Source organism: Schistocerca gregaria, chromosome 2 (genome assembly GCF_023897955.1).
Source record: "Schistocerca gregaria isolate iqSchGreg1 chromosome 2, iqSchGreg1.2, whole genome shotgun sequence".
NCBI classification, from domain to species: Eukaryota; Metazoa; Arthropoda; class Insecta; order Orthoptera; family Acrididae; genus Schistocerca; species Schistocerca gregaria.
The window spans coordinates 960,227,260-960,248,182 of NC_064921.1; the positions used below are offsets into that span (position 1 = coordinate 960,227,260).

At 43.6% G+C, this 20,923-nt stretch overlaps 1 protein-coding gene across 1 annotated transcript in view; it reads left to right on the plus strand.

Annotated features, from left to right (window-relative positions):
- Nucleotides 1–5,482: 5,482 nt before the first annotated feature.
- The window catches only part of LOC126336069 (clavesin-2-like), a 221,355-nt gene continuing 205,914 nt past the window's right edge, over nt 5,483–20,923 (plus strand). The window contains exon 1 of the mRNA XM_049999550.1: nt 5,483–5,827. Coding sequence (XP_049855507.1) covers nt 5,483–5,827 — 345 coding nt within the window. The remainder of the gene's footprint in view (nt 5,828–20,923) is intronic.

Genomic DNA, 20,923 nt, shown 5'->3' on the forward strand with positions numbered 1-20,923 from the left:
TTCAGTCCTGAGACTGCTTTGATGCAGCTCTCCATGCCACTCTATCCTGTGCAAGCTTCTTCATCTCCCAGTACCTACTGCAGCCTACATCCTTCTGAATCTGCTTAATGTATTCATCTCTTGGTCTTCCTCTACGATTTTTACCCTCCACGCTGCCCTCCAGTACTAAACTCGTGATCCCTCGATGTCTCAGAACATGTCCTCCCAACCGATCCCTTCTTCTAGTCAAGTTGTGCCTCAAGCTCCTCTTCTCCCCAATTCTATTCAATACCTCCTCATCAGTTATGTGATCTGCCCATCTAATCTGCATATTTCTATGCACCAGGAATTACATGGCGACGACTTTGAACGTCGTGTACAGTTCTGCCATTGAGCACAAGAGAAATTGCGTGACGATGACAGTTTTTTTTTTGCACGCGTTCTATTTAGCGACGATGCATAATTCACCAACGGCAGTAACATAAACCGGTATAATATGCAGTATTGGGCAACGGAAAATCCACGATGGCTGCGACAAGTGGAACATCAGCGACCTTGGAGGGTTAACGTACGGTGTGGCATTATGGGAAGAAGGATAATTGGCCCCCAGTTTATCGATGGCAATCTAAATTGTGCAATGTATGCTGATCTCCTACGTAATGTTCTACCGATGTTACTACAAGATGTTTCACTGCATGACAGAATGGCGATGTACTTCCAACATGATGGATGTCCGGCACATAGCTCGCGTGCGGTTGAAGCGGTATTGAATAGCATATTTCGTGACAGGTGGACTGGCCGTCGAAGCACCATACCATGGCCCGGACATTCACCGGATCTGACGCCCCGGATTTCTTTCTGTGGGGAAGGTTGAAGGATATTTGCTATCGTGATCCACCGACAACGCCTGACAACATGCGTCAGCGCATTGTCAATGTATGTGCGAACATTAGGGTAGGCGAACTACTCGCTGTTGAGAGGAATGTCGTGACACGTATTGCCAAATGCATTGGGGTTGATGGACATCATTCTGAGAATTTAATGCATAATGTGGTATTTACAGGTAATCACGCTCTAACAGCATGCGTTCTCAGAAGTGATAAGTTCACAAAGGTACATTATCACATTGGAACAACCTAAACTTACGTTCTGTATCTTAATTTAAAAAACCTACCTGTTACGAACTGTTCGTCTACAATTGTGAGCCATATGTTTGTGATTATTACAACGCCATCTTCCACAAAGCGAAAAAAGTGACCAACTAAAACATTCATAATTCCTTACGTACTACATGAATATGTAATAAAAAATGGGGTTTCCTACTTTTTTTAAAAAACTAGTTGATATCCGTTTGACTTATGGCAACGCCAGCTAGCGAGCCAACCCTAGAGACATCTGGTTTCCCCCTTCAAGCTAGACAACTTTCATTCTTTGTAGTTTTTTCGTTTGATGTTTATTTCGTGAGATATTTGGCCCGGTCACTATCAATGGACCACTCTGTACATAAAGAAAAACAGCGGTCCTGGGCCGCTCCTGACGATCCCCGGTCTCTGATGAACATTCGCTGTCGAGGATAAAATATTGGCTTCTACTATTTAAAAACTTTTCGAGCAACTCACGCATCTGTGAACTTTTTCCAAACGCTCGTACCTTCGTTAACAGCTTGCAATGGGACACCATGTCGAAAGCCTTCAGGAAGTGTAGAAACATGGAATCGATCTGTCGTAGAATTTTAGAACATGTTTTTTGCTCGCATATCATGTCATTTCTGGAAACCCAGAATCTACTCTGTAGGAATCAACATGGATTCCGGAAACAGCGATCGTGTGAGACCCAACTCGCTTTATTTGTTCATGAGACCCAGAAAATATTAGATACAGGCTCCCAGGTAAATGCCATTTTCCTTGACTTCCGGAAGGCGTTCGATACAGTTCCGCACTGTCGCCTGATAAACAAAGTAATATAAGACCAGCTGTGTGCCTGGATTGAAGAGTTTTTAGCAAACAGAACACAGCATGTTGTTATCAATGGAGAGACGTCTACAGACGTTAAAGTAACGACTGGCGTGCCACAGGGGAGTGTCATGGGATCATTGCTTTTCACAATATATGTAAATTACTTAGTAGGTAGTGTCGGAAGTTCCCTTCGGCTTATCACGGATGACGCTGTAGTATACAGAGCAGTTGCAGCATTAGAAAATTGCAGCGAAATGCAAGAAGATCTGCAGCGCATAGGCACTTGGTGCAGGGAGTGGCAACTGACCCTTAACATAGACAAATGTAATGTATTGCGAATATACAGAAAGAAGGATCCTTTATTGTGTGATTATATGCTAGTGGAACAAACACTGGTAGCAGTACTTCTGTAAAATATGAGTACGGAATGATTTGAAGTGGAATGATCATATAAAATTAATTGTTGGTAAAGCGGGTGCCAGGTTGAGATTCATTGGGAGAGTCCTTAGAAAATGTAGTTCATCAACAAAGGAGGTGGCTTACAAAACACTCGTTCGACCTATACTTGAGTATTGCTCATCAGCGTGGGATCCGTACCAGGCCGGGTTGACGGAGGAGATAGAGAAGATCCAAAGAGGGAGCGGCGCGTTTCGTCAAAGGGTTATTTGGTAAGCGTGATAGCGTTACGGAGATGTTTACCAAACTCAAGTGGCAGACTCTGCAAGAGAGGCGCTCTATATCGCGGTGTAGCTTGCTGTCCAGGTTTCAAGAGGGTGCCTTTCTGGATGAGGTATCGAATATATTGCTTCTCCCTACTTATACCTCCCGAGGAGATCACAAATGTAAAATTAGAGAGATTCGACCGCGCACGAAGGCTTTCCGGCAGTCATTCTTCAGTCGAACCATACGCGACTGTAACAGGAAAGGGAGGTAATAACATTGGCACGTAAAGTGCCCTCCGCCACATACCGTTGGGTGGCTATGGAGTATAAATGTAGATGAAGATGTAGATTGACGACATTGCACAGGTTCCATTAATGGTCAAAATGACTGTAACGGATCGTGCAGCCACGTCTCGATCCCTGAGTCAAGAGATGGGAACGTTAGCAAGACAACAACCATCTGCACGAACAGTTAGACGAGGTTTGCAGCAGCATGGCCTGTCAGCTCGGAGACCATGGCTGCGGTTATCCTTGACGCTGCATCACAGACAGGAGCGCCTGCGATGGCGTACTCAGCGACGAACCTGGGTCTGCCGGCCGGTGTGGCCGAGCGGTTCTAGGCGCTTCAGTCTGGAACCGCGTGACCTCTCCGGTCGCAGGTTCGAATCCTGCCTCAGGCATGGATGTGTGTGATGTCCTTAGGTTAGTTAGGTTTAAGTAGTTCTAAGTTATATGGGACTGATGGCCTCAGATGTTAAGTCCCATAGTGCTTAGAGCCATTTGAGCCATTTTTTTTAACCTGGGTGCACGAATGGCAAAACGTCATTTTTTTGGATGAATCCAGGTTCTGTTTACAGCATCATGATGATCGCATCCGCGTTTGCCGACATTGGAAGCGTGTATACGTCATCGCCATACTGGCGTATCACCGGGCGTGGTGGTATGGGGTTCCATTGGTTACACGTCTCGGTCACCTCTTGTTCACACTGACGGCACTTTGAACAGTGGACGCTACATTTCAGATGTGTTACGACCCCTGGCTCTACCCTTCAAAAAATGGTTCAAATGGCTCTGAGAACTATGGGACTTAACAGCTATGGTTATCAGTCCCCTAGAACTTAGAATTACTTAAACCCAAGTAACCTAAGGACATCACACAACACCCAGTCATCACGAGGCAGAGAAAATTCCTGACCCCGCCGGGAATCGAATTCGGGAACCCGAGCGTGGGAAGTGAGAGCTCTACCGTTCATTCGATCCCTGCGAAACCCTACATTTCAGCAGGTCTTGTGCGGGCATTTCTGGACACAGAAAATGTTCGACTGCTGCCCTGGCCAGCACATTCTCCAGATTTCTGACCAACTGAAAGCGTCTGGTCAGTGGTGGCCGAGCAACTGGCTTGTCAGAATACGCCAGTCACTACTCTTGATGAACTGTGGTATCGTGTTGAAGTTGCCGGGGCAGCTGTACCTGTACGCGGCATCCAAGCTCTGTTTGACTCAATGCCCAAGCGTATCGAGGCCATTATTACAACCAGTGGTGATTGTTCTGGGTACTGGTTTCTCAGGATCTGCACCGAAATTGCGTGAGAATGTAATCACATGTCAGTTCTAGTATAATATATTTGTCCAATGAATACCCGTTTATCAACTGCATTTGTTCTTGGTGTAGGAATTTTAATGGGTAGTAGTGTAGGAAGAAAACCGTAGAGAACGAATCCGTAAGGCCCGCTTCTCACAGGAATCACACCTTACAAGGGAACCTCCCGATCGCACTCCCTTTAGATTTAGTTATAAGTTGGCACAGTGGATAGGTCTTGAAAAACTGAACACAGGTCAATCGAGAAAACAGGAAGAAGTTGTGTGGAACTATGATAAAAAAAATAAGCAAAATATTCAAACTGAGTAGTCTATGCGCAAAGTAGGCAATATCAAGAAGAGGGTGAACTCAGGAGCGCCGTGGTCCAGTGGTTAGCGTGAGCAGCTGCGAAGCGAGAGGTCCTTGTGTCAAGTATTCCCCCGGGAGAAAAGTTCACTTTCCTTATTTTCGCAAAGTTAGGATCTGTCCGTTAGTTCATTGACGTCTCTGTTCACTGTAATAAGTTTAGTGTCTGTGTTTTGCGACCGCATCGCAAAACCGTGCGATTAGTAGACGAAAGGACGTGCCTCTCCAATGGGAACCGAAAACATTTGATTGCAAGGTCGTAGGTCAACCGATTCCTCCACAGGAAAACACGTCTGATATATTCTATACGGTACTGGTGAGAGCATGTGCGTCAAATGAGTGGAATATGTTGTCGACCCACCTATCTTGTACATTTGGCGAATGGGTAAAAAGATTCTTCTATCTTGTCCGATTTAGTTTTTCTTGTGGATGTGAAAATCACTCCCAAAAAAGTGATGAAAACATAAGAAATTGTCACATAAACTGCAACAAATGAATGCAACAGTTTCCCAGTCGCAGAGTGTTCCCTGTGCTCTGTCAAAATATATGTTTTTAACGTTTTCAAATTTTGCCAGGTGTATTTTTCCGTGCATATGTACAAGCAAATCTGAACATGTCCTGGAATTTTGGAGAGCGAAGTTGATTATGTGTGAGTGCCTGAACTGTGATAATTGTCTGAAAATAAGATATTAAACTTTTTACTCGAGAGAAAACTTGAATCAAGGATCTCTCGTTCGGCAGCTGCTCACGGGACCACGGCGCTCCTGATCTCATACTATCTGTGATGTTCTATACCTTGCGCATGGATTACTCAGTTTGTATATTTTGCTTATTTTTCTCATAGTTCGACACAACTTCTTCCTGTTTTCTCGATTGATCGGTGTTCAGTTTTTCAAGGCCTATCGACTGAGCCAGCTTATAACTAAATCTGAGGAGGGTGCGATGGCGAGGTTCCCTTGTTATAAAAACGAGGAAACACTGATTTCCATTCTCGCCGGTATTAACACCAGCGCACTGCCTCGGTGCAATACAACGCGGGCGGCAGAGTCCTTGAGCGGGCAGCGCCGCATCCTGCGCGGCCGCAGCAGCTGTTCGGCACGGCGAGCGTGTCCGGCGCCGCGACGCCGGGCGCCGGTCGATAGCGGCCGCTGCCGGTGCTGCCGGCGGCGCGTCGCGCAGGTCGGGGCCGGCAGTGGCAGACGGCAGACGGCAGACGGCAGACGTAGGCGCCCGCCGGCGACGCCAGCACCGCACCGCGCCGCCACGCACCACGCCCAGCTGCCGCTGGTACGTAGCGCCGGCCGCCACCTGCTGACGCACTCTGTCTCTCTCTGTCTCTCTCACACACGCACGCACGCACGCGCGCACACACACACACACACACACACACACACACACACACACACGCAAGCACGCACGCACACGCACTCACTAGATAATGCTTCTCCTATCCTCTGCCTATCCACAACTTTTCCATTGCCTACTAGTCTAGGTGCAGTTAGTCCTAAATTTGTTTTTTATTCCAACGCTTTGAAGAACTTGAGAAGGCATTACTCGAAGAACGTAAGTGGTAAGAGGTGTATTGTGTGGATTTAAACCTTTTTTCCATATTATCCGTTACTATTCTACTACCACCACACTTTCTGATATTTGCATTATAAACATTATGCGTTTATGTAATTTGTAACGAACACATTTTGCTTTTCGTCCAGTTCTCCTCTTCTCCTACTGTTACTGCTGCTCCTCCTTCTCCTCATCTGTTTCTTTAGTATACTTCATGTTCTATCACTAGTACTACCAACTTTATTTCTACTATACAAAAACAACAACAATAACTCTCCCTCTTCCTCCACATCAACATCCACCCCCACCTCCACCTACGACTGCTGCTGCTACTGCTACTACTACTACTACTACTACTACCATTAATACTACTATGGTTACTTCTGTTGTTAATACTAGCAGTACTTCTAGTGCTAGTAGTAATAGAAATAGTAGTAGTACTGCCACAGTTACAATTGTTTATTCTCCTCATGTTGCACCTCCGTTCATTGTGTAACTGGTTTCTGTTATTACGCTAGAACTACTACTACTACTATTCCTATTACTCTTACTACACTTTTGACACTGAATCATTTACATTATAGCTGCCAATCTATGCAAAGTTCTGTAAGAGCAAATTCTGGGTTTCATAGATTTTTATTCTACTTTGTATTTTTCACACAAAGAAATGTTCAAATGTATGAAATCTTATGGGACTTAACTGCTAATGTCATCAGTCCCTAAGCTTACGCACTACTTAACCTAAATTATCGTAAGGACAAACACACACACCCTTGCCCGAGGGAGGACTCGAACCTCCGCCGAGATCAGTCGCACAGTCGATGGCTGTTGTATTTTTCCTCCTTCTGCTTTCTCATCGCCACTACCACTAACATTAGTACTAATACTAGTATGTGTTGCTACAGTTACTAGTATTGCTCTTTTTATTCTTGTGTGTTGCGTTCTTTTTTCATTTTTAATTCTTGTGGGATGGCTGCTTCTCATCTTGCTTGATCCTGCTATTGCATCTCCTTCCTGACGTACAGACAGGAAAGCTCGTGTCCATCAAGCTTCCATGCCCAATATAAACAGTATTCTGTGTATAGCAATGAAAAAGCAGCAGCAATTTGACACGTAGCCTTCCCATGGACGCTTCCGATTCATTTTGAGGATTTCCCCAGACAATATTGTACCTAAGAACAAAGCTCACATATAATATAGCGTTTTGTGCTTTAAATTCTGTGATGAATCCCAAAATGAGTCTCTGGATTAATCAAGACCAGTCTCTATTATAAACTACTTGAGCAATTGGAGCAACTTTTCACCAATACGAATTTCAACGATGCCCTATTGAAACATAAAAACGACGACAAAACAATTAATAGTCCATGTTTATTTAAAGCATCGGGTACTTCTGCGTTTAATAAAATTCATCGATTGTGAAATTATCCAGCGAGTAAGTGAAAATTTAAGTAATTGCCAAATGTGTCCTAATCTTTTCTCGGTCAGTTTTGAACGATTCTGAAACCACAAGCTGTGTGCGGTTTTGGGATTCTAAATCAGATCTGTGCATTTTATGAGCACTGCGGTTCAACCAGGCAAGACGCAATACGCGATTCAGTCTTCAACTTGTCGTACCATTACAGCTGGCTCGTAGAGACATAAGGAAATCTTTGTGCGAGAACTCCGCTCCAACTAGCGAAAGACCATCCGCAACAGCTGTTGATGGCAATCTGGCGTCAATTCCTACACTTCATGGCGTCTCCGCTAATTCGACTTTCTAACATAAACATATACTTCCCCTTATCCAGATTAAATGATTCTTGTTACCTCAGTACGACAATTTATCAAAATGTGATTTGCACTCTCCTGGTAGAGTGAGCGAACTGGCACAGTTGCTGTGACGCTGGACTAGTGTTTGCAAGAACGGTGGCTCAGATACGCATCCGGCAAACTAGAGTTCGGTTTATCTGGGTTTACCAAAACGCTTAAGACAAACAGCGTGTCGGTTGCTCTGAAGGCACGGCCGAATTACATTCCCAGGCGCCCCAGTCCCAGTGTTCTCTGTCGCTAATGAACTCACCGTAGACGTGACCCTGAAAACGAATTTTCCTACACGAGTGCTACGCAGATATAGTGGTGCCCGCAAACCTCTATTTAAGAGAGCAGAAAACGTTTTAGTCCAAATTGTTTATTGTAGCTTACAATGTGTGCCACTATCCGTCATGGAACTTAAATGATTTGAAATTAATTTATTTTAAATTAGCTTTTCCTGCAAAGATGAGTTAAAGGTTTTTATAGTTCTAATGGTTCCGAGCACTATGGGACTTAACTTCTGAGGTCATCAGTCCCCTAGAACTTAGAAGTACTTAAACCTAACTAACCTAAGGACATCACACACATCCATGCCCGTGGGAGGATTCGAACGTGCGACCGAAGCGGACGCGCGGTTCCAGACTGTAGCGCCTAGAACCGCTCGGCCACACTGGCCGGCAAGGTTTTTATGTATCTGCACATAAAAGTGTGCGCTTGTTCTTAAGATGACTAATTATAGTTTTTTGCAATCTCGTTTTTCAATATGCTCGTCCATAAAAAACATCGCAAGGCTGGTGCTATGCGTTTAAAAACCCAGTACCGACACTGTTAGTGTTGTTCTGAGTTATTTCATTGTATTATTTGTCTGTAAACGTAATTGGTGATGTCAAAACAGCTGGCATATTTCTTGTGTGAGACGAAGATACGAAACAGTCGAGTATTCGTAAAATGATGTATGAGAAACCACCTAAAAACCTCTCCATGCAGGAGCAAGCACCAGCCATATGGTCGCTAATATAAAATGAGGTGGCAATAGTCACGAGATGCCTCCTAATATCGTGTCGGACCTCCTTTTACTCTGCATAGTGCGGCAGTTCGGCGTGACATGGGCTCAACAAGTCGTTGGAAGTCCCCCACAGAAATGCTGAGCCATGCTGCCTCTATAGCAAAATATTGCCGGTGCAGGATTTTGTGCACGAACTAACCTCTCGATTATCTTCCATAAATGTTCGATGCGATTCGTATCAGGTGATCTGGATGGCTGAATCATTCGCTCGAACTGTGCTTCAAACCAATCTCGAACAACTGTGGCCTGGTGACATGGCACAATATCATCCATAAAAATTCCGTCCTTGTTTGGGTACACGAAGTCCATGAATAACCATTTCCAGTCAATGATCGGTTCAGCGTAATGCCTGAAATTTGGTTTTCTCACCACACTCTTGACACTGTGGATCTCGGAATACTGAAATCCCTAATGATATCTCATGCGTCTATCTCCAACTACCATCCCGCAATCAAAGTCTGTTAATTCTCCTGTTGCGGCTATAATCGTGTTGGAAATCGCTTCACTTGAAGCACCTGAGAACAAATAACAGCCCCACCAACGCATTTATACCTTGTGTAAGCGATACTACCGCCATCTGATATATATGCCTATCGCTATCGTACGACTTTATCTCCTCAGTGTAGTGATGTGAACTCACTGTATTCTTCATTTGATACAGCTCACGGTAGGGGTTACTTCTGAGTATCTGGCATCATTTCAGACTGCAGAACTGATAGCCACTGAAATGGCGTAAAGATACAGTATGGCGATCTGAGCTGACCGTATCGTAATATTAATGAATTCTCTCTCTCTGCCTTGCAAACACTAACATCAGTTTGTAAAGGCAAAGAATGATCAATTTGCTACACCAGTTTGCTGGTGCTGTAGCAGAGCTAAGGCGAAGGGAACAACGTGCAAGCTGGGGTTGTGGGATGTGATGAGAACGACCAATTGGCAAAGGATGCAGTAACAGGAGGAATATGGGAGAGATAAATCCCATCAGTTTATATAACTGCTGTACTCAGCAGTCAGAGACATGCCCAGGAGAGAGTGGAACAATGAGTGGGAAACCGAAGATCTGCACAAGGGCATGTGGTACAGACAAATACACCCACACATTCTTAAGGCTCAATGCAATTCTGGAAACGGGTATATGAAACGTAACTAACTGGCAAAGGGAACAAGAGGCGGTTCGCTATGATCATTGTCAGTCTGAAATACAACCATGGCTGCTGGTGAGAACACGTCTATAGGATTCACATCACACCATCATATCACCACACTACATCTGTTGTGGGTGCCCTAGACACAGAAAGAAAGAAAGAAAGAAAGTGTGTGTGTGTGTGTGTGTGTGTGTGTGCGAAGTTATTTTATTTATTTAAACACTAGTTTCTTAAACTAAGATGCAGAAACTTCTTGCTATCGTATTTATTTAAGGGTTATCGTTCATGTCAGCGGAACTTGTGTTTTAAAGTAATCACCAATTTGTAAATAGGCAGCCCTGTAAGTTTGAATTCGTTTTACTCGTGTAACTACAGTAAGAAAAAATGTCTTTGGTAATAGTAACAAAAACTGGGTGTTTCAGGAAGAATATTTAATATCTTTAGATGGTGGGTAGTAAAGACTAATTCGAATTGAATATTCCTTGTAACATGTGTCTGTTTTTGTTGATTATAGTGATACAGATTTTAGAATGTAGCCCAAACGGGTACACAAGGTAGATGTTAAGCAGAGGTAAACGATTTAGTTCAAAGTTGATTTTCACAAACCCCATCTCCGACTTCAATGCAATTTCGAATTAGCTTGACGACACATCACTGTAGCATTTCTAAGGTCGCCTTGGCGTCCTTTTATGTGAGCAGTACTATTCATAATCCGCTCGTTCAATTCGGCTCTGTGTTTACTTCTTCTTCTTGAACTCCCCTTTCCAACTATCCGCACAGAAGAAATTATCCAGGGGTAAGGTCCTGGTATCTCGATGGCCAAGAAACGTGACTACTTCTGCCTGTCTATCTTCTGAAGAATGTTGGTTCAGATTGTGTGCCACGTGTGGACTAGAACGTGCAGTGCCTCTATCGTGCTGAAACAATATACCCATCGCTGTAGCCAAAGGAACCTCTTTCAATAACGCTGGAAGTTCATGTTCAGAAAGTCTAGATAATAGGTCCCTGTAAGACGATACGGTAATACAACAGGTAAGATCAACGTTGTCTATCGACCCCACCACACATTTACAGAAAAACATTCTCGAAAATGTGCCCCCACGAAGACTTGGGTTTTCATCGGACTGGTGAAAGTGGCTTCAACATTGAATAGTATAAAAGGGATTACTGGACGTTTTGGAATTATCCAACGACAAAATCTCAATCGATTAGCGTCATATACTTCTCTAAGTTGCTGAATCGACTGAAAATGAGAACCGTGCATATGTAAAGTCAGCCATATTTTTGTACGTGGAGCACTGGCACATATGGAAAGTCTCCGTGTTCTTGTTGATGGATTACTTTGTATTAACTGAATAATGTCATCTTCTTCATCCACGCACTGTTCGTTTGCAATTTCAGGTGAAATATGACTGATGCGCATTGCCCCAGTGTCACGCAATTAGTGAAAACACGAGTACGTACGGTTTAATCAGACACTCGGCTGTTAGGAAATATTCTACCGTATCATCTACAAGCAGCAGCAGCGTTTCGGGTACAATACCCGTACACAGACGCCATACCGGCACCATTGAAAACACGGGAGGGGTGCATGAGCTATACAGTAGAACTGGCCTAAAAGTCGCAATCACATTTGGAAAATTCAAGTTTGTAAATTTAAGCAGAATTTCACGGTTTGAACTACAAAATAAAGAGTCTACAAATAGGCCAACAGGAACTGCATTACCAACGAGCGAAATGAAAACTTCTCTCTATAACCAGTAAATATTGAACAAATGTATGAAATATTTTATTGAAACTAATCTCTACCACCAACTCGTGAAATACCGGGTGATCAAAACGTTAGTATAAATTTGAAAACTTAATAAACCACGGAGTAATGTAGATAGAGAGGTACAAATTGACACACATGCTTGGAATGACATGGGGTTTTATTAGAAAAAAAAAAAACACCCCGTATTGCTAGACGCGTGAAAGATCTCTTGCGCGCGTCGTTTGGTGATGATCGTGTACTCAGCCGCCACTTTCGTCATGCTTGGCCTCCCAGGTCCCCAGACCTCAGTCTGTGCGATTATTGGCTTTGGGGTTACCTGAAGTCGCTAGTGTATCGTGATCCACCGACATCTCTAGGGATGCTGAAAGACAACATCCGACGCCAATGCCTCAGCATAACTCTGGACATGCTTTACAGTGCTGTTCACAACATTATTCCTCGACTACAGCTATTGTTGAGGATCGATAGTGGACATATTGAACATTTCCTGTAAAGAACATCATCTTTGCTTTGTCTTACTTTGTTATGCTAATTATTGCTATTCTGATCAGATGAAGCGCCATCTGTATGGCACTTTTTGGTATTTTTTCGTTCTAATAATACCCCATGTCATTCCAAGCATGTGTGTCAATTTGTACCTCTCTATCTACATTATTCCGTGATTTATTCAGCTTTCAAATTTATACAGACTTTTCGATCACCCGGTATTTACCGTTCCTCCAAAATACCCTGTATTTCTGTTTGTGAGTGAACTTAGTCTACCATACATCACTCTGGAGGTGACGACTGGAACTGTGAGACCCAGATTATCTACCTTCTACAGTTACGCATATCACCAAACAGGAACATAGGATCATCCTCAAATTATTTATGATTATACTCCGGCTTTTGCCTTAGTTATAAACTTCTTAGGCAAGCTATAAAATGAGTCTAGTTGCTACAGCCTTAGCGACGTCGATGTAACAACATTTGTCACACTGGGACGCGGTCCCCGGGCGTGAGCTTAAAGCCGACGTGCCGGCCGCGCCTGCAGGGTAGAGCGCCCCCTTTACCGCGCAGCCACGCCGACTGCCGGCGTGTAGCGGCGGCGCCAGGCACGGCCCGGCCCATTGCGTGCGTCACCGCCACGCCTCGCAGACCGCGCTCTCGCTCAACACTTCGCTGCACGCTACGGACTCGGAAGCAGAGCCCTCTGTGCCGCTGCCGACCGCCGCTTCACATGTCAGCTCCTCTTGCCGGGCGCCCTCTAACGGGAGGCCTTTACACTCCGCATATCGTATAATTAATAAAACTACACTACTGGCCACTGAAATTGCTACACCACGAATATGACGTGCTACAGAGGCGAAATTTAACCGACACGAAGAAGATGCTATGATATGCAAATGATTAGCTTTCCAGAGCATTCACACAAGGTTGGCGCCGGTGGCGGCACCTACAACGTGCTGACACGAGGAAAGTTTCCAAACAATTTCTCATACACAAACAGCAGTTAGCCGGCGTTCCCTGGTGAAACGTTGTTGTGATGCCTCGAGTAAGGAGGAGAAATGCGTACCAACACGCTTCCGACTTTGATAAAGGTCGGATTGTAGCCTTTCGCGATTGCGGTTTATCGTATCGCGACATTGCTGCTCGCGTTGGTCGAGATCCAATGACTGCTAGGAGAATATGGAATCAGTGGCTTCAGGAGGGTGATACGGAACGCCGTGCTGGATCCCAACGGCCTCGTATCACTAGCAGTCGAAATGACAGGCATCTCATCCGCATTGCTGTAACGGATCGTGCAGTCACGTCTCGATAGCTGAGTCAACAGATGGGGACGTTTGCAAGACAACAACCATCTGCACGGACAGTTCGACGACGTTTGCAGCAGCGTGAACTATCAGCTCGGAGACCACGGCTGCGGTTACCCTTGACGCTGCATCACAGACATGAGCGCCTGCGATGGTGTACTCAACGACGAACCTGGGTGCACGAATGGCAAAACGTCACTTTTTTCGGATGAATCCAGGTTCTGTTTACAGCATCATGATGGTCGCATCTGTTCGCATTGAGAGCACTTTGAACAGTGGACGTAACATTTCAAATGTGTTACGACCCGTAGCTGTACCCTTCACTCAATCCCTGCGAAAACTGAAGTGATATCAGGTGTTCCCCAGGGAAGCGTCCTGGGACCTCTACTGTTCCTGATCTATATAAATGACCTGGGTGACAATCTGAGCAGTTCTCTTAGGTTGTTCGCAGATGATGCTGTAATTTACCGTCTAGTAAGGTCATCCGAAGACCAGTATCAGCTGCAAAGCGATTTAGAAAAGATTGCTGTATGGTGTGTCAGGTGGCAGTTGACGCTAAATAACGAAAAGTGTGAGATGATCCACATGAGTTCCAAAAGAAATCCGTTGGAATTCGATTACTCGATAAATAGTACAATTCTCAAGGCTGTCAATTCAACTAAGTACCTGGGTGTTAAAATTACAAACAACTTCAGTTGGAAGGACCACATAGATAATATTGTCGGGAAGGCGAGCCAAAGGTTGCGTTTCATTGGCAGGACACTTAGAAGATGCAACAAGTCCACTAAAGAGACAGCTTACACTACACTCGTTCGTCCTCTGTTAGAATATTGCTGCGCGGTGTGGGATCCTTACCAGGTGGGATTGACGGAGGACATCGAGAGGGTGCAAAGAAGGGCAGCTCGTTTTGTATTATCGCGTTATAGGGGAGAGAGTGTGGCAGATATGATACACGAGTTGGGATGGAAGTCATTACAGCATAGACGTTTTTCGTCGCGGCGAGACCTTTTTACGAAATTTCAGTCACCAACTTTCTCTTCCGAATGCGAAAATATTTTGTTGAGCCCAACCTACATAGGTAGGAATGATCATCAAAATAAAATAAGAGAAATCAGAGCTCGAACAGAAAGGTTTAGGTGTTCGTTTTTCCCGCTCGCTGTTCGGGAGTGGAATAGTAGAGAGATAGTATGATTGTGGTTCGATGAACCCTCTGCCAAGCACTTAAATGTGAATTGCAGAGTAGTCATGTAGATGTAGAAACCCTACATTTCAGCAGGATAATGCACGACCGCATGTTGCAGGTCCTGTTCGGGCATTTCTGGATACAGAAAATGTTCGACTGCTGCCCTGGCCAGCACATTCTCCAGATCTCTCACCAATTTAAAACGTCTGTTCAACGGTGGCCGCCCAACTGGCTCGTCACAATATTCCAGTCACTACTCTTGATGAACTGTGGTATCGTGTTGAAGCTCCATGGGCAGCTGTTCCTGTACACGCCATCCAAGCTCTGTTTGACTCAATGCCCAGGCGTATCGAGGCCGTTATTACGGCAAGAGGTGGTTGTTTTGGGTACTGATTTCCAGGATCTATGCACCCAAATTGCGTGAAAATGTAATCACATGTCAGTTCTAGTATAATACATTTGTCCGTCGAATACCTGTTTATCATCTTCTTTTCTTCTTGGTGTAGTAATTTTAATGGCGCGCAGTGTAGATTACATTTTGCACATTAGATGCATTACTGCCACAGTCATTTAGTTCACACGATAAGCTTCTTTCGGAGACATGACATTTTCGAGTGATTGCTCATAACATAGAATCTTTTCTTTTTTGTCATTCCATCACACTAGCCCCATTTGACTGGGTGGGCTGCCCACAGTACAATATCCCTCTCTTCAGCCAAAAGTCTTTTCGTTAGAAATAAAGACATTACTATTAGATTTAAAACTACAAATTAAAGAGCTATAAGAAGATGATTATACGATGTTATCTTCAAAAATACAATGTTTCATTGTTTTTATGGTTCCGTACCTCAATTGGTAAAAACGAAACCGTTAAAGTATCACTTAGTTGCCCACCTGTCTGTCCGTCCGACTGTTTCATTCTTCTCATTCTTCTCACAAACGGACAGAGGTATCAAGTTGCAGATTCTGTCACTTACGAAGGTCTATGGTCTGTCGGCGGGGTAAAAAATTGAAGCCTCTCAGTTATCATACGCAAACTCACTAATCAAAAGACTACTTCCCGCTGACCTATTGTAATACAATTTGGCGACAAGCAAGATTTCACAACACAAGCAAAAAAAAAATTAAGTTTTTAATTCGTAATTGTGTAATATATAAACACAAACTTACACTGCATTCGCAAGATTTCACAGCACAAGCAAAAAAAGGAAGTTGTTAATTTGTAATTGTGTAATTTGAAAAATACTATTTGGCCATTACAAACTTACACTGCATTCGCGAGGTGTCACTAATCTCAGGAACCACTGTAGGGATTTTGATCTGGTTTTCAGTAATACGTACAATAATTCACGACGAAGGTTTGTGTATGTAATTTACAAATATTTCGTGGTAATTGGCTGAGCTGCGACGAAAAGAAGGCCACTGTCGCTGTGAAAACGGTACCTTTGCTGTCTGCTGATGATACGCATAAGGCTGCCCAATTACCGCAACGCATCGGTTCATTCTATACGGAAACTTTCCCTTACAGGTGATCCCTACGATACAAACAGCTTCTGCAATGTTTCAAAGCAAAGTAATACTGGTGTTTGATGCAAGACTGCACTTACATTGTTTGGGATGAGGTTCCGATATCCCATAAAATATCCATTGAAGCGTTCCAAAGAACAATTCGAGATTTGCCCCATTCACATGCTGCACCGCTTTCTTCTCTGGAGACTTCCATAAAATCTTACCAGTTATCAGAACAGGGACGAGAGCAGACAAAGTCAATGTATCTGTAACTGCCAATTAGTGCACATATAAATATAACTCCAAAATTAATAAAATAAATGAAAAATTGCAATAACTAATGCGAAATTACATAAAGAATTTAAGCTTAAAATTAAAACATTCTCGAAAGTCATGGAATTCCCGGAACTGATATAATGCCAGTATCAAATATCGATAACAGGCAAAATCCAGATCCTCGATCCCCAGAATGGATGAAGTGACGGAGTGACAATTACTATATGAAATAAAATCGTCATAACTTCTGAATGGTTTGCGTTAGGGGGTTAAAACCGGGCGATTGGCAGCGGGACATGGTGAGGATTAGTATGTGCTTGCGTGTTTTGGCTTAGCGATGAAGCCCACTTTCATTTGAATGCGTTCGTCAATAATCAAAACTGGCGCATTTGGGGGACTGAGAATCCGCATTTCGCAATCGGGAAGTCTCTTCACCCTCAACGGGTGACTGTGTGATCTGCAGTGTCCAGTCACGGAATAATTGCTGCGATATTCTTTGATGGCACAGTGACTACCGAACGGCACTTGAAGGTTTTGGAAGATGATTTCATACCCGTTATCCAAAGTGACCCTGGTTTCGACAAGATGTCGTTCATGCAAGATGGAGCTCGACCCCATCGAAACAGGAGCGTGTTTGATGTCCAGGAGGTGCACTTTGGGTTGACATTCTGCAGCTTCTTAGACCAAGATTAATATGTGTTATTGCATATCGAGCGAAGGAAAATGTTTTTCACTTTCAATTAAGTGAAGTTTATTTTCACAAATTTTAGAATCGATACCTTATACCTCTAGAAGCGTTGGTACATTTGTCAATTGTTGTGTCACATAAAAATATACAGTGCTTCATACAACATACAAATAATATGTTGTTATAAATAACAAATTAAACAAAAAGGAACAAATTAACGTAAGACTTCAACTACAGAATAAGGATATTACTAACGTACCTATAACAATATGAAATTGGCAGTTGATTGAGTTACAGAATCGTCCGATTCGAAGTATGACATGCTGCGGCTATCTCTCGATTCATAAAATCGAATTTTGTTCAAGAATGCGGGGTAGAATCTGGAGGGTTCTTTTGACAGGAATTGTTGTGACATTCGCGTCGATATTTTTATTTTTTTATAGAATAGAAAAAGAAAGATGACGGAAGACCTAAATTTATATGCTCGGACAAGAGTGATTGAAGTGTCTTAACAAACGCACAACCTCGTACGGTTTCAGGTTTGGAAGTTATTATTTCCAATAAACTTTTTAAACCCATGACTGTAACTCGCGGAGTATTAGTTAACTGGACAGCATCAAACACGAAGTCAGTATGAAATGATACTGAATATTAAAAAAGAAATAAAGTGCTCTATGAGTCACAAACAGTCTTATGTGTTACTCTGAACAAGATGACAAAAGAAATGCTCTGAATGGCCAAAAGCCGTGGGGAAGCACTGGATGTAATGTCTACAGTCGGGTGCTGAAGCCTATGTGATGCTTTTCTCTCTATACCGTACTGGCAGGAATGGATTCCTAACAGCTAACGTTCACATCAGCCGTGATTTGGTGATCTGAGTCACAGTACATCGTGGATAGCCTCTTGACTCTGCTGAAACGACGTTACGTCCGTTCCTCAAGTACTAGGGTTCGCCCTGTGCGGCAGTTCACGTGTGGGAACATCGGTTCTGCGGTTCTGGAGACCAAACCTAGAACCTGTTGACCTCGGAAACCCGAAGTCTATTGCAATATCCGATAAGCTGTGATTTACATCTACCTAATGGTGTGGCGGAGGGTACTTTTTGTACCAGTAACTGAGCCCTCCAACCCTTTTCCACTCGCGAACAGCGCGTGGGAAGAATGATTGTCGGTAAGCTCCCGTATTGGTTTTAATTTCTCCTATTTTCGTCTCATGATCGTTACTCTAGACGTGTGTAGTGGTAAGTAATATGTTATCCGACACTTCCCGGAAAGTGCTTTCACGAAATTAAAAAAAAAAAAAGAAATGGCTCTGAGCGCTATGGGACTTAACATCTGAGGTCATTCGGTCCCCTGGAACTTAGAACTACTTAAACCTAACTAACCTAAGGACATCCATGCCCAAGGCAGGATTCGAACCTGCGACCGTAGCGGTCGCACGGTTCAAGACTAAAGTACCTATAATCTCTCGGCCACAGCGGCCGGCTCGAAATTTCAATAGTAAATCAATCTCTCCGTGATGCACAACGCGTTGTTGTTACGTCTGCCAGTGAAGCTTGTTGAACATCTCCCTAAAGCTCTCGTGACGACTAAAAAATCCCGTGACGAAACGTGCTGCTCTTCGTTGGATCTTCTGTATCTCCTCTATCAGTCCTATCTAGTGGGGATCCCAGATAGATGAACGATACTCAAGAATGGGTCGAACAAGTTCCTTATAAGCCACTTCCTTCAAGGATGAGTTACATTTCCTTAAGATTCTTCCTATGAATCTGAGTCTAGCATCTGCTTTTTCCACTATTCGTTTTATGTGGGCATGCCACGTAAGGTCGCTAGGATAGTTACTCCTAGACACTTTGCCGCAGATACTGTTTCCAGAGGTTTGTCATCAATAGAGTAGCTATACAGTAAAGGATTTCTTTTCCTATGTTTTTCGCAATATGTTAAATTTATTCAGTTCAAGACTAACTGCCAGAGCCTTCACCATACATCAGTTCTCTGGAGGTCATTCGGCAAATCGTTACAATCTCCTGGCGTTGCTACTTCGTTATAAACAATAGCTTCAGATCCGAACAGGCCTAGAGAGTATCCGACGTTTTCTACTAGATCATTTATATACACTGTAAACAGTAACGGTCCTATCACACTTCCTTGGGGTGCACCGGAAAATTACCTTTACACCTGTCGACTTTGTTCCGTTAAGAGCGACGTGTTGAATTCTGCCGGCACGAAAGTCCTGAATCCAATCGGAAATCTGCTCCGATACTCGATCAGCTCGTACTTTTTCACTAAACGGCAATGCGAGACGGTGCCAAATGCCTTCCTGAAGTCAAGGAACACAGAATCAACCAGAGCGCCATTGCCTACGGCTTTATGGATCTCATGGAGGAACAGAGAGAACTGAGTTTCGCAGGATCTCTGTTTGCGGAATCCATGTTGATTTTTATAGAGAAGATTTTCATTGTCCTAGAAAGTCATGTTCCTTGAGTACCAAACATGTTCCATAATTTTACAACAGATTGACTTCAACAATATAGGTCTATAATTGTATGTATCTCTCTTCTTAAAAACGAAAATGATCTGCGCTTTCTTCCGGTCGCTAGGTACCCTTAGTTGCTAAAGCGATCTGCGATAAATTACTGCTACAAGGGGAGGAAGTTCTTTCGCATAATCTTTGTATAATCTTATAGGTATCTCATGTGGTTGTGCCGCCTTTCCACTACTAAGCGATTATCTCAATGCCTGTCATTTTAACGTTCGTACGACGATTGAAAGCAGGTACCATGTTACAATCTAACGCGGTGAAACCATTTTGGAAGACCGAATTCAGTATTTCGACGTTCTCTGTTATCTTCTCGGTGTCAGTGAAAAGATGATTTTGACCTACTTACTGATTTTGCGTACAACCAAAACCTCTTAGCGTTTTTACTCAGATCGGTTGACCAAGTTTTACTTTCAAAGTCATTGAACGATTATCTCATTACTCTCGTTACGCTCATTTTTTCGTTCAGCTTTTGTTTGTCAGCTAGGTTTTTACTCCTGAGGTAAAGATCTCTTTGTTTACGCAGCAGTTTTCCAACACGGCTAGTATACCATCCTTTAAGATCTTACTCGGAGCTTTTTTTTCTAAAGCATATTGCACGATTCCTTTGAATTTATTTTCATTTGTTTTCCACATCTTCGTCCTCATCACCGAGTATTTGATGCTGACTGCTGAAAATGGTTCAAATGGCTCTGAGCACTATGGGACTTAAAATATGACATCATCAGTCCTCTAGAACTTAGAACTACTCAAACCTAACTAACCTAAGGACATCACATACATCCATGCCCGAGGCAGGATTCTAACCTGCGGTCGTAGCAGTCGCGCGGTTCTGGGCTGAAGCTCCTAGAACCGCTCGGCCTCCGCGGCCGGCGCTGACTGCTCAGATACTCTGAAATTTGTATCTTGTTACTCTTGCCAAGTAAAATTATCTTCTATCTTTCTTAACAATTTTTGTCAGATGCGTTGTCATAGATGTTATCGCAGCCTTATGATCACAGATACCTTCCTCTGCGTTAATTCATCGGATAAGTTCAGGCCTGTTTGTTGCCAG